At 35.8% G+C, this 15,431-nt stretch overlaps 2 protein-coding genes across 2 annotated transcripts; one reads left to right on the top strand and one right to left on the bottom strand.

The window, feature by feature from the left end:
• The first annotated feature begins 405 nt into the window (after window positions 1–405).
• LOC126706403 (probable xyloglucan endotransglucosylase/hydrolase protein 23) lies at window positions 406–2,075 on the top strand. Its single transcript, XM_050405824.1, has 3 exons — window positions 406–779; window positions 1,092–1,285; window positions 1,527–2,075. Exons 1-3 carry the CDS (start codon window positions 501–503, stop codon window positions 1,912–1,914), a joined length of 861 nt encoding a protein of 286 aa, XP_050261781.1. The 5' UTR covers window positions 406–500; the 3' UTR covers window positions 1,915–2,075.
• Window positions 2,076–11,276: 9,201 nt separating this feature from the next.
• LOC126704611 (uncharacterized) lies at window positions 11,277–13,493 on the bottom strand. Its single transcript, XM_050403643.1, has one exon. The coding sequence runs from the start codon at window positions 13,268–13,270 to the stop codon at window positions 11,546–11,548; it is 1,725 nt and encodes a 574-aa protein (XP_050259600.1). The 5' UTR covers window positions 13,271–13,493; the 3' UTR covers window positions 11,277–11,545.
• Window positions 13,494–15,431: the final 1,938 nt, after the last annotated feature.

Raw genomic sequence — 15,431 nt, 5'->3', positions numbered from 1 at the left:
ACCTCCATTGAGAACCAAATTTTCGTTCAATTTTTCAGGCTACTATTTACACATATATAGGTGGGAAAAGACATCACAACTTTACTATAAAGAAGAAAAGAGCAAAGTGGAGTATTTAATACTTGCAGAGCAAGGATTGAATCCTTGGATATTGCCTTATCTAGTTATCTTACCGCACAACCGCGTGGAAAAATGTAATTAGGGACCCAAATCATTCGAGAACACTTGGATGTCATCTCCCTTAGCTGTCTTGGTCCCTATAATAACTCTTCCACTCGAGCCAGGTCCACCTACAGTCTCTATTACACTTGCCATTTTTTCTCAACCACTTTAAACCCCACTGAATGATCTCTGGCTTCTCCCATACAACACTCCAAACAATATTTATATATATATATATATATATATATATATACCCTCACCACTTCCATGCACTTCACCAACACATTTCCTTTACTCTCTCTCTCTCTCTCTATTTCAAAATTCTAAAACCCAAAACCATGGCTTCACATAGTTTTGCTTCAATCAAAATTGCCACTTTCTTGCTTCTTTCGAGCTTTCTAATAGCAGCATCTGCTGGTAACTTTGACCAAAACTTTGACATCACTTGGGGTGACGGGCGTGCAAAAATACTCAACAACGGCGCACTTCTCACGCTGTCTCTTGATAAGTCCTCTGGCTCTGGCTTTCAGTCTAAGAACCAATACTTATTTGGGAAGATTGATATGCAACTAAAGCTTGTTCCTGGTAACTCAGCAGGAACTGTGACTGCTTACTATGTAAGTTTGCATGCTTTACTTCTTTATTTGATTTACAGTAACACCCAACAAGTTTCACAACATTTTTTTTTATTACTGTTGAGACCATAGATTGTATCTGGTGTGTAAAAACAAGTGACCTTAATAAGTTTGAAAAAAGTTGTAAAATTTTGTGTCTCGGTCATTTTGTTTTATTTAAGTTTGTCTTTCGTATTCAAACATATTATATGTGTTCATCTTGTTGTGTCTCTATATAATGGATAAAGGTGCTGACAATTCTTGTTGTTATTTGCGTTATATGTAATTCACTTCTATATTTGTTGCGTGTTGCAGCTATCTTCTCAGGGTTCGGCTCATGACGAAATCGACTTTGAATTTCTAGGCAACCTAAGCGGTGACCCTTATATTGTTCATACTAATGTATTCACACAAGGCAAGGGAAACAGGGAGCAACAGTTTTACCTTTGGTTCGACCCAACCAAGGACTTCCACACCTACTCCTTTCTATGGAATCCTCTAAGCATCGTGTAATTCTCTCCAACAAAGTCTTAATACACATCATTTTTTTTATTACCAATCAGGTGATAAATTATTATTAGTGTAAAGTAAAAGTAACATAGCGATACCAATAAAATGTGATATTATACTAATCATAATCAATCATTTCAACAAGTTGTGAAATTTGTTGAGCCTATAAATTGAATTTTGTGTCTTTCTCTCTCATTGGTCACAAAGATTAATTAATTAATTTTTTTGGTTCTTTCTCAGTTTCTCTGTAGATGGGACACCAATAAGAGAGTTCAAGAATTTAGAATCAAAGGGCATCCCTTTCCCGAAGAACCAACCCATGTGGCTATATTCCAGCCTTTGGGATGCTGAAGATTGGGCCACAAGAGGTGGGCTTGTGAAGACAGATTGGACTAAAGCACCATTCACGGCCTCTTATACAAACTTCAATGCCCAAGCTTGCATTTGGTCTTCAGGTTCCTCCTCATGTTCTTCCAATTCCTCTGGTAACTCTTGGTTGACACAATCCCTTGACACAACAGGGCAACAAAGAATAAAATGGGTGCAAAAGAACTACATGATTTACAACTATTGCACTGATACCAAGCGTTTCCCACAGGGATTCCCTCCTGAATGCTCATTGGCATGATCAGTAATTAATTTGTAAAGGAGACTATATATATATTGGTAGGAATAAAACGTGAGAGCTACAAGGGCAAAAAATTTAGATCCTTATGTATGATAAAAGAGAAATACCAATCTTCTTTTTGCTTTTATTTATTTTACTGGAACGACAAAAATTTACCTTAATTTGGTTTTTATCTCCATGGCCACAAACTGGATCCTAGTTCTTTGAAGTTAGCAACTATATAGGCAAAATGAATATTTCCCTCATTTGACTACATGTGAGTGATTTATGATTTAGTAATTATATCTTTTTATGTAAATTCTAGTTACTGGTAAAAGTTCTTGTTATTGACTAATAAGCCAAAATTTGAGTTTTGCCAACACCACTACCACCACCACCACCAAAAAAAAAAAAAAAAAAAAAAAACCTTTTTAGACTCTTAGTTTGATGGTGTAACACAACCATCGTCATAGAGTGTGTGCAATATAAAAGTCCTTGTTATTGACTAATAAGTCAAAATTTGAGTTTTGCCAACACCACCACCAAAAAAAAAAAAAACCAACCCTTCTTACTGTCTTAATTTGATAGTGTAACACAACCATCATCATAGCATAGAGTGGTAAATATAAATTAAAATTTTATTGAATTTGTCTAAAGACAGAAAAAAAGTATTTTCAAAACTTCTAGAACAAATACTTTTTTTTATTCCTTTTCTTTTCATCTTATAAGTCAACTAGCTTTTTTTTATTGTACACTACACTAACCTTTTTGAGGTTTCACAAAAAGACATACATTCTCTCAAATTACGAATAAAATGACTCCCCCTTTTGTTTTGAGTTGCATAAATACGATAAATAAGCCAATGTCTTGCTTTTCTAACTCAATATTCATTTTCTAAATTAAAAATAAAATCAAATTCATACCTAAACTATGGATGAAATAACACTACTCCTTTGAGTTTTGTATAAAAGGATTCCACGTGCCCCATGCTACGTGGGTCAGAGTGTAAGCTACACACACACAAAATAAAAAATAAAAATAATAAATAAATAAAATAAAAATAAAAATCTTAGACTAAACTAGTTCTGGAGTGCTCCTTATTGTTCAGATCTTGATCGGGTCCAAGCTTCCTAAGCGCTATGTTGCTGGGGAACTATTGATAAGTTTCTATCAAAAGGGCTTATTGTTTGTCTGGTGTAGCCTATCTAATAATTAGATAGGCTAGTTCTATTAAGAAAACCTAGACTTTTTGAGTATTAAAGGAAGCCCAAGCCCACCACTTCCTTTTCCACTAAATGATAGATTACGGACCTTAGTATACAATCTGGGCTATTTTCCTCTCAACTTTGGATCTTAGCACCCAAAAAGGGACCAAGCAAGGAAGCCTAAAAGGGGTCAATGAGCCGATGACCACTATTGTTGACGTTGTGGAAGCATCCAACTAGCAAGGAAAGGAAACAGTTTGTCTTCAATGGATTCCAGCAGATGAATGATGACACTCCCCCCCTTAAGGTTTGTATACATTACTAAGAGTTTTTTATTTTTTTGTTTTTTATTTTATTTTATTTTTTTTTTTTTTTTGGGTGTAATGGAATATTTCGACGTGGTATGAGAAAGCATTACATTTATACAAACTAAGGGAGGAGTGCCATTTTGTTTGTCACTTAGAGCATTAGCATTGGAGAATGCTAATGCTATATCTAAGACCAATTTGACATTTTAAGTTTTAAAATCCTTTGCATCAGCCAATGCTAAACTCAACTATTGCAAATTTTTTTGCAATAGTGCTACAGTACAATTCTAAAGTTAGAATTGTACTGTAGCAAGTATTCTAAAAAAAAAAAACTTTTTTATTGCCTTATGCCCAACGGACCCTCCTTCAACAACAGGACTTCCTACTGTCCAACAAAATCACAGAAAATTCCAGACCATGCCCAACGGACCCTCCCTCAACAACACCGCTGGACTTCCTACTGTCCAACAAAATCACAGAAAATTCCAGACCAAACTCGCTGCCTCTCTCTCTCTCTCTCATGAAACCAACATAAAACCCCACTCTCTCAACCCAACTCCATCACAAACAACCCAAATCAATAACCAACGTCCTCCACTGCGAGCTCCGCCACAAACCCAACTTCAGCTTCAAGCACAGAACCCAATCATTGATGAAACCAACGTTTAAGGCTCAAGCACCAAACCCAATCGCACCACCAAGCACCACAGTGGCTCAGTTTTTCTGGTGGGTTGCAATCTGGCGGTTCTGTGGTTGCTTTTTTTTTTTTTGGCATGGCTGACGGTGTGGGTCATTGTGGTGGTTGTGGTTTTTTTTTTTTTTGTTTTTTTTTTTTTTTGCTGTGACAGGTGCCTAAAGTGGTTGTGGGTCGTGGTTGGGTCCGGTGATGATTTTTTTTAATGGGTTTGCTCCAGTGGGTTTCAAATCGGCAGCATAGGCTGATGGGTTTTTGGTGCTGTGGCTGTGGTTGTGGTTGTTGATGGTTTGAGGTGCCGTGGCTGTGGTTGTTGATGGATTGATTGGTGGCTTGAGTTGATCGGTGGCTTGGGTTTTTGGTGCCGTGGATCGGTGGCTTGAGTTGATCAGTGGCTTGGGTTTTTGGTGCCGTGGCTGTGGTTGTTGATGGCTTGTGTGTTGCTAGAGGTTGAGGGAGAAGTAGAGGAAAAAAAAATGGTTGGAAAGCCTAGGAAATATGGGTTTGAAAAAAATTGGCAGTTATAAAGAAATATTAAAAATTAATATTTTAATAGAAATAGAGTTTTGGGATGTAGAAGTATTGTAAAATAAGATGGTATAATGATAAAGTGAGTTTTTAGAATGGTAAAATAGAGTAGCATTAGCATTTTCCAATGCTAATGCTCTAAGAGCACTAGCATTGAATGTGCTATTTTTAGCATTTAGCACACCAAACCCAAAAAAAAAAAATAAAAAAATAAAAAAAAATAAAATCACCTTCGTAAAATGTGTCAAATGCTAAATAAATTTGGCATTTGCTATAATAACGTTCTACTAATAGAAGAATACGAACAAGTGTGCTATAAATATTTTGAGTATATTTTATTCATACTTTTTCTCTCTCTTGTGTTAGATTTGTGACCAGTTGGGCATTACTCATAATTTCTCTCTCTTGTAGTCTTTTATGACTGTTGGGTCTTGAAAAACCATAAATAAATAAAATAAAGAAATAATATTTAAATAAAGTGGTAAAAAAAATTTAAAAAAATGTAAAGTGGTGTATTAAAATAAATAAAGTAACTTATTTCATGTGTCAAAATAGCTTTTTTAAAATAAATAAATAAATAAAAACACTTGATGCTAATGCTCTAAGCCATCTCTTCTTCCCCACTACCCACTCTTCACATGTGAGAGGGACGCTAATGTTTAGGAGATGAACCCACTCTTCACATGTGGGAGGGATGTTGCATTCTAGTGCACAAAATCAATAAATAAAGGGAGAGGGCTCAAGGGAGCAATTCGCCCCGTCAAGCCCTTTTCTTCTCCATTGTCTTAAGTCTTTAACTTCATTTTCTCCACTTAAACAATGTAGGACAACGGTCGACGAATCTACACATGCCCTTACAGAAAATTGCATTCATGAAAAATAGAGGCATAACACAAAATGATCAATAGAATAGATTGGGACACATCACTCCAAGGCACTTTACTTTTTTACTCCTGTTGCTGTTAGGTTATCAACTATCAAATTACCATATTGTGCCCATTTTAAATACAAGAGAAGTAGAAAACGAAATTGCAATGGACCCATATAGGTAATTTTGTTCAAAATTACAAATCAAGTTGTGTGAAAACTGAAAACAACCCATCCAGGTTGCACGGGTTGCATAAAAACTCATTGGATTTTACAGGGTTATATTGGTTCAATTTCATAAGTGATCTAATTAAAGAATCCGACCAACTTAGGTATCTATTTCAAATTTAATAACAATGCTTTCTATGTACGAAAATTACATGAGTATTCTTCAGATCATTATTACTATATGCTAATATTATTATCTCTAAGTAATTTTACTTGAGAAGGAGGAGATGCGATGAAATCCATTCTATATAATCCTTATTTGGAGAAAATACATAGTGTTTCAGATGCATGCATCTTCCCTCTCACATGAGGGTGGACCCCACACTTGTAGAGTTCACTCTCATGTGAGAGGGAGGATACATGCACCGAAAACACCATATACCACCTCATCTAGGATTCACCTAAACATGAGTAAAATATAATATCATTAACAAAGAACATTAAAATAAATAAATAAAAATCATTTACAAAGGAAGCAAATACAGGTATGAATGAAATCATTGAAATGAGGATATAAACTAGAAGTCCACATAACTTCTGAAAGGGATCATTAATTCTACTAGCTGTTTATTGAACGTTAAAGTGCCATTCATCCTAACACCTTTGGAACTCCATATCAGATATCTTTCTTTTCTTTTCTTTTTTTCCTTTTCTTTTTTGAGAAACGTGTTTATACTTTCAGAAATCAAATTGATAACAGGAGACTAGTTGCATTTTCTCAGTTCTCACCTAAATTTAACAGTCCTAACTCAATCATTTGGGTCAACTCCAATCATGTAGTTAAACCTTTCACCATAAATTCATTATATAATGTATCTCGATCAACTCCAATCATGTAGTTAACCAGTCATCATAAATTCATTGTATAAAGTATCCATGATGAGGGACAACAATGACCCATCATCCAAAAGCTCAGCTAGTCCTACTCTAATTTTACAGGCATTTCAACTTATCCATTTAGATGCAAACTTCCATTTGCACCATCAATTTCTACTATTCTCTTGCTCTTGTCCCTCACATAACTTCACGCACATGTATATCTGATGTGAATTTCAGTTCTCTCTATATAAACTGACAAAAAGAGTTTTAAATAACTGATATGATGTACGTCCCTATGATGATGGTCCATTGTGAAATTTAACATCATGAGAAGATGGCAAGAGAAAACATAACATTGGAATCCTATTTCAGTCTAGAGTCCAATTATTGTCAACCTTATTAGATGGAAAACTTAAAAATAACAACAAAAACTAAGAAAAGAGATGGACAATTAAAAAAAAATAATTGACAGATGTCATTCGCTTAAGAAACATGATTAGTACAGATAACAATTGCCTGAGAATCTATAAACCCAGATTTAAGATAGCATAAAACTTAGGTATAGTTTCTTAGATGCAGTACATTACATTTTCCAATTAAATTCAATGAAAAGAAAAGTGTTTATGTTTCATTGGTCAATGTAAGCATATGTTTGAATTTGATTAGAAAACCAAATGTACCGTACATAAGAAAATGTACCTAAGTTTTGCCCCTTAAGATATATTAAAACTTCAAGAATGTACAAGGTATAAAATCTACGATGCATGGATAGGAAAGAAAATAAGGATCTATTAACAAGCACTAATTTTACATTTTATTTTTCAGATGAAATGAGTAGTTTTATTAAGAACAACCTAATACAAAAAAAAAAAAAAAAAAAAAAAAAAAAAAAAAAAAAAAAAAAAAAAAAAACACCCTCATTCAATGGAAAACAGAGCACCTAAGCAGAGATGTCTAACCTCCACAGGACTGACCTTTAGCTGGTAAGGTTTGCTACCAGTTCCTCTTAATTTCTTTTGAGGACTAAGAAAATGAAATCCCTCACAGGTTGCAAAGAACTCTGTTTTGCAAAGAGTTCAGAGCCTTTATACAGACATTGATTCAAGAATTTGTGTCTCGTTTAATGGACTGAATTATACTTTCTACTAACTTGATCATTCCATTATATACTCTAGCAAGCACTAGTTGTACTAAAGGAACAAACAGCTCCTGCAGATTACACACAAAACATCACACTTGTAGCCTCAACTAATAAGCCTATCTAGAGTGGTGAAGTGTTCCTTTTGGCCAACCTCCACCACTGTACTATCTATTTTTTTCTAATTGCATTCCAAGTATCTCAAAAAGTTAAATTTCATATTTTGAATAAAGCAACTCAACAGTGTCATTTTCATCCAACACTAACTGATGGACTAAGAAGTTTAGCAAAAAAAGATGAACTATGATCTGAATGCCAACTAAAACCTCTGATCTGATTGGCATCCAGTTCAAATGCCCTTCATGAATACCACTTGACTTGATACTCTAGCATGCAAACTACATTATATATAGCTCTATAACCAAACTAACAAAGCTCCATCTGAGTGCCAGTTATCATGCCACAAATAAAAATCCCTTCGCATGCCACACCTAGTGCTTCAAGACTGCCTTGTTGCATCCCTTGAGTCTGAGGATTTTTCTCTAGCCCCAAGTTGATTTTTGAGGAATGTTTACTACCCTAAAGCTTCATGCTTTTAGCAAGTATTCATATGCACAAGCGACCAACACAGATCCAATTTTGGCAAACAAATTCCAATTGTAATTCAGTATGGCAGCCTTATTCGCCTCACATATACTCCTCAATCCCAGACCACCTTCCCCAATAGGAACACAAACTAGCTCCCATGCCAACTTGATCCCTGCTACTGACTCATCAGTTCCCTTCCACAGGATAGCACCAGGATTACAATTTAACAGGAAGTTCTATGCCTTCATGCTACACTAAATAGACCCTTCAAATTTCCCAAAAAGTCCAACCCCAAGATCTAGCAATTGAGCAATGTGATTTCATATTATTCAGTTCATCCCTGCCTTTCTTGCACATAAAACACCAGCAAGTGACAGATGACTACTCTTGAAAAAAAATTACAATGCAAATAACCCTCCCCCTTAAGCTACTTTTGGTCCAAAATACACTACCTTAGAAGGAATACTACATGCCAAATACATTTGCCAATAAAAGCTATACCCTTAATCAACATCTCATAGAAATTTAATATCCAACTATACCAAGAACTCAGTACATGTCATCTTCACCTTTCAGGCAGCATGTAAACCATTCATATAAAGCTTTGAAAAGATAATCCCTGTAACAAGTGTATATATTATCACACAAGATAGTTGTACAAATTCTACCATCCAATGACCTATATAGGAGAACACAGCAAAGCTAAGTTACCTACATTTCAATGCATTGAGTAATCTCATTACATCTCAAGGAAGAATTCTACAGAAGGTATAATAAATAAAAGGGAAGAGCTATTTTGGTCCCTAAACTTTAAAATGTTAATTTTTTTTTTTTTTTTTTGATAGGTAAGAAAAAATATATTCAAAAAACTGCTAGATGCAAATTAGCACCAACATAACAAAAGTACAACAAAGATGGAAAAGCAAAAAACATAAAAAGACAATAATTACAAAGAAAGAGAGCTAAGGAATAGAGGAAGAGAGTCACTAGATGTGATTCCCCGAGCCCTAGCCCAAACAAACAAAGAACCAGAAAAGTGAGCACGCATTTGGTCCTCAAATCTATCCAAATCCTCAAACGTCCACCGATTGCATTCCCTCCAAATACACCACATCAAATACAATGGAACTAAGTTCCAAATGTAAGATGAATGCTTCCCCAACCAATTCCACCAACTAAATAGAAAATCTGACACCCTACATGAGGGGACCCATGAAATCCCAAAAATCCTAAAGACAAAGCACCACAGCCGATAAGCCTTTCCACAAAAGTGGGCAGAAGAAATCAAACGGAAGCTAGCTGGGTGGAAGAAGTTGTATTTGTTGAAAGGAGGTAGGATGACATTGCTTAAAAGCACACTATCCAGCCTTCCCACATATTTTTTATCTCTGTTCACCATCCCTACACATGTGGCAAACAAAATTGAGAAGCTCCAAAGGGATTTCCTGTGGGGAGACCCTAAGACTCATTTAATGGGATGGGATAAGGTGTGTATGCCTATTGCTAATGGTGGCCTGGGTACTAGGAAATTGACCACCTTCAATAAAGCCTTGTTAGGAAAGTGGCTTTGGCGTTTTGGGATCGAGGAGAATAGGCTTTGGAGGAGGGTGATAGCTTTGAAATTTGGGGAAGAATTGGGGGGGGGGGGGGGGGGTGTGTGAACCTCTAAGTTGGGAAGGGGTGCTCATGGTTGTGGTTTGTGGAGGAAGTATCCGGAACGGCTAAGGAGTTTTCAACAAAAATGTCCAGTATAAGGTTGGGGTGGGGGATAGAGTGAAATTTTGGACAGATAGGTGGTGTGGAGATCTCTCTCTCCAATTGGCTTTTCCAGTCTTGTACAATTTTGCTGCAAACAGAGAGGCGTCCATAGAATCATCTTTGATATGTCAAGGAGCAAGGGGTGGGAGAACTTGGGATGTTCGTTTTATTCGAGGTCCTAATGACTGGGAGGCAGATGTGATGGATGATTTCTTTCGATTCTTGGCAGCCAATTTACCTTTAGGGATTGATGGTGATCGTTTGAGATGGAAGTTGACAAAAAACGAGGATTTTACTATCTGCTCATATTATCATAAGTTATATGGCTCTTCCTCTGTTGTCTCATCCTTAAACTATGTAAAAAGTTTTTTTAGTAGTTTAGAGACAAAAATAGGGATGAAAAAAAAAAACATTTTTCAATAGTTTAGGGATGAAAAAAGATCTTTTTTAAAGTTAAAGGACAGAAAGTAAAACATTTTCAATAATTTAGGGATGAAAGACGAACTTTTCAATAGTGTAGGGACAAAAGACAAACTTCTCAATAGTTTAGGGATGAAAAACGAACTTTTGGTAAAATTTAGGGGACCTAAATATTATTTTACCCTAAGTAAAACTAGAAAAACGAAGGAACAGGGAACATGCACATATTAGCAGTACCAAGAAGATAAAAGTGTAGACCAGCTAAAAACACATGTTTAAACTTCTCAGACTTTTGAGGCATGATTTTCCTACTTAAGATATTCCCATCAAAGAGAGCAAAATGCATGCTTAAAAAAATAAATCATAAAAGCATATATCAAAACAAAATGATAGTCTATAAAGGAATCTTGATATTGAATTAGCCTACTATAATAAGGATGAGCAAAAGGGTTTTACACATGGCATTAAACGAAGAAAAAAAAATGCTGCTATATAATACAGAGCATGTTTTAATGAAAGAGACAACTGATGACCTATCTTCTAAAAACTATGGCTCTCCTAATCAAGGGTTGGGTTGCTCATAACATACTAATTAAAAAGATATACAAAAGGTAGAAAGATATCAGAAAAAAATCCAGCAGTTTTTTTATATAGGTAGATAGTGGGGGAGGGGATGGTGGAGTTCGAATCACAAACATGGAGCACCACAAGGGAGGTTATTACAACTAGACTATCACTTGAACCCAAAAATAAAAAAAGATCCAATCATAAGTGAATATCATGCAAATTCTCAATATCAATGAAAAATTTAAATGTCCATCTTTAAGGCATTAGCATCAAAATGTAACATTGGATTTCCACTTGATGAACAAATGAAAAAATAAACTTCAATAGTCTGAAGACAATAGAAACCAGGCAATAAAAGCTGAGCAAAAGATGTCAGAATCTTCAAGGGTAGGAGTATGACAACCAAACATATGAGAAGTTTGTTCCAAGAAAACAAAAACCTACAGCATAAAAACTACCTGTTTTTTTTCCTTTCCCCTTTTTTTCTTTTGTCTAGGAGCAGCATATAATAAGTAGAATGAGATTTCAACTACTAAGGAGAACGAGATTTCAACTTCTTCACACGTTTGGCGGCAGGAGAAATGCTTTTTTTCCCCTTCCGGACCTTCTTTACAGCAACAGCTCTCTTTTTCATCATCTTCGTTGCAGGAAGCATCTCCCTGATGGGACCTGGAGGTACCCCTTTCTTCAGTGCACTTCCTCTTGGAGTAACAGAGGGAGGAATTCTCACACTTTGTGGAGGTAATGGACTCTGGGGCTTCCACACCAAGTTATTCTTCATGGAAAACCTTACTTTCTTCGCACTCTTCTCCCCACTCTTTGCAGTCATGCCGCCTTCAGCATCCCCTTCAGTATTTAGCTCGTGATTTTGGGATTGCTTCCCATCCATACTCTTGGTTCTCTTTCTCTTCTTAGATACAGTACCATTAACTTTAATTTTAGCTAAATTGCGGGCACTAGCAACATCATTTTCCAAACCCGCTTCAGCAGCCACCTTCTCAAACTGCATCTGGAGGTTTGAAATCACAGACTCATTAAATTCTATCAAACTTCCATCTGAAACAATTTCATCAACTGAATTGTCACCATTTGCAATAACTACATTCTCATTCTCTACCCCTGTAGGACCATTCTCTATAATCATATCAGAAATCTCATTCTTCTGTTTCTTCTTCTTTTTCGTACTCGTTTTGCCACTCCCACTTGAATCTTTCTTCTTCTTATCCTTATTCTTGCACTTCTTCAAAGCCTTATCATCATCGGCACACCCATTTACAGCATCGCCACCCATTTTCACCTCAGGAGCAATAGGAACCAAAGTCGGCACTTCTTCATCCTCGTCATTTTCAACAATATCAGGAATCGAAACCTCAATCCCAGAGGCTGCAAAATCCTTCTCCAACTTAGAAAACGCCTCATACAAACCAAACAACACCTTCCTATTCCCCTGAAGGCACTCAGCCGAGGAACCCATTTCATAAAACTCCTTCGAAAACCCCATTGTCAACGCAATTGTCCCAAACACCACAAAATCCTCCCTCGAATCAACCTCACACTCAGCTCCTCCAACTTTCTTAACCTCCAGCAACTTCACACCCATCTTAACCAACACATCAAACACACAACCCTTAATCTTATTACACAAAACCTTATCCCCCGATTTCCCCATAACCGAAACAAAAGGCTTCAACAAAACCCCAACAACCTCAGCCCTCACCGGAAGAAAAGCCCGAAGCTCCTCCAAAAACACAGACACGACATGGTAATTAACCCCATTGCCCCTAAACTTATCATTAGCATAAACAGTGTTCTCCAACAACAAATCCACGAATTTCACACAAACACCCAAATCCCACTTCTGGGTTTTCAACAAAACAAACGAATAATGCAAAAACCTCCGAATCAAGAGATAGAACTTGTCTAACCTCAACGCGTCGATACCGGGCCATTCGCGGCGAATGGTGAGAAGAAAACAAGCCAAGTAGCGGAAGGAAAGCGGCAGCGGGAGGCGGAGGAGGAGAGAGGAGAGTCTGTCGATGAGTTGAGACTGGAACAAGTGATTGTCAGCGTGCCAAACACAGTAGAAGAGGCCTTTCCAGAGCTTTTTGAGGTCTTCTTCGGAGAGACTTTGCTGGGAAGGAAGCCACGTTTTGAGGAGGAGACGGAGAGCTTTGTTTCGGGCTGTTTGGTTGCAATTTGCTAGCTGCTTTATCAGTGAAGACATCTCTACTTCTGGGTCTGATTCTTCTGAACCCATTGAAAGAGAGAGAGAGAGAGAGAAAGAGAGTGATAGTGATTTTTGTTTTTGTTTTTTTGGTTGTGACTGGGAATTGGAAAATTGTTAGCAGAAGAAGAAAAGGGTAGTTGATGTGAGGATTGTAAGGTGTAAAAGGTTGGACTTTTTGCGGGCTTCGGGAGTTTTTCAGAAGATACACACACAGAAGCGAAAACCCTAGGCTGTGTTTGGTTTCGAAAATGGATATTCCCAATACAACCCTAAAAACTCAAATTTTTTGAAAGGTCAAAATTTTTTTTTTTGTCCCTAAATTTTTCTAAAATTTCGGTTTTTGCCCCCATGGCATGATATCATTGGTACACATGAAAAAAATATATTATTGAGACAAAATTTCTCTTCCTTCAACTTCAACAAATATCCCTAAAACAAGGTAAGGGGTTAATTGAGGGAAGAAAACCCAAGCAATGATTTATTGGTTCTATTTCTAAGCCCTAACTCAATTGAACCTACAAAACTTAAACAAACTCAACTTTTTTAAAGCTAAAACATTGTTCTTATCACGAACTTTTTTTAAAAGTTTGATTTTTATTCCTAAACTTTAAAACGTACGTTTTTCATTCCTAAATTTTGCAAAATGTTTTACTTTATGTTTATTAATTTATATCCTACATGGCTTAACAAAACGTGGATATAATATCTAATTTGGACCAAACAATTTTCTTTTAAACAAGTTAAACACATGGCATGAAATCAATTGCACATGTGGAAAAAATATCACTGAGACAAAAATTACTCCTTAATATCTTTCTTGGACTTCAACAAATATCCTTAACCAGCTGAGTTAGGGCTTAGATATAGAACCCAAAAAATCATTGTTTAAGTTTTCTTCTCTAAATTGTTCCCTCACCCTATTTTAGAGAGACTAGGGCCATTTTTTTTAAGTAGCTTATTTGATAGTCCAGCTTTAGGAATAGCTGGAAATCAAGAGTCAGGTAATAAAGTCTTGAAAATTCGGCTTATTGTGGTTTTGGCCTTTTGGGGGATTTTCAAGGTTTTGCCGTTGGTGATTTTTGTGTTCTATTTCTTGGCCCTCACTCAGCTGATTGGGGATATTTGTTGAACTCCAAGGGAGACATTGAGAGGTAATTTTGTCTCAGTGATATTTTTTCCATGTGTGCCAATGATTTCATGCCTTATGATCAAATTTTTAAAAAGAAAATGGAATGGTCCAAGTCAAATACCATATTAGTATTTTGTTAAGCCATGTAGGATATAAACTAGCCTATATATACAAAAATAATATGAAGTAAAATATTTTGTAAAGTTTAAGGACAAAAAAGAAACTTTTAAAATTTATGGGCAAAAAACTGAACTTTTGATAAAGTTTAAGCATGAAAATAATATTTTCACCTTTTTTTTTTTAAGTAATTAATTCATTGATAGAAAAATAATAAAGGTGCCTATTCAAGAACACTTGTATATACGAATAGAATAGCACCCGTGAAAGCCGAACGGGTCGATTTCACCCAAGCAATTTTGTTATTTTGAACAATATTATCTTTAGAGAAATGTTACATCTACAACATTTTTACAACAAATCATAGGTAGTTAGTTGTTATTGGTTCAAATTTGAAACTAACACTAAAATTACTTTTTTGTCCTAATAATAACAACCAGTAACAACCTGCTACTTAGGATTTGTTGTAAAAATGTTGTAGACATATCATTTCTCTTATCTTTATAATCGGTTCGGTGAAATCAGCCCAACTGATTTTCACCATCTTTCTAATAGAAACGGATAATTTTTTAATGAAGTTAATGTTGGACTTTTCGATTAAGCTATAACTTCAAGTTTTAGCTTAGATAAGAATCCATGGGATTGAGGCAACAACTGGATATACGCTATGCATCGAATGTGACTTTATAATTTGAAATGTGCTTTTGTAGCTACAATTTCAAGAATTTTACTACGATTTTGGTTAGCAAAGGCCTGATTGTAATTTTATAACATCTTTTTATTTCATATTTTTTAGCAAGGGAGTCAATATCGTACCGGAGGCTGTATCGGTTTGGTCAGCGATACGATATATTTCGGATACCAGTTAATACCGGTGTACCATTTCGGGTTTACCGCTATTTTTTATATTTATAAATAAATAAATATACATATATATATATATAT

Source organism: Quercus robur, chromosome 11 (genome assembly GCF_932294415.1).
Source record: "Quercus robur chromosome 11, dhQueRobu3.1, whole genome shotgun sequence".
Lineage (NCBI taxonomy): Eukaryota > Viridiplantae > Streptophyta > Magnoliopsida > Fagales > Fagaceae > Quercus > Quercus robur.
The sequence above is the reverse complement of the archived record's forward strand: the minus strand, read 5'-3'. Positions and strand labels throughout refer to the sequence as shown.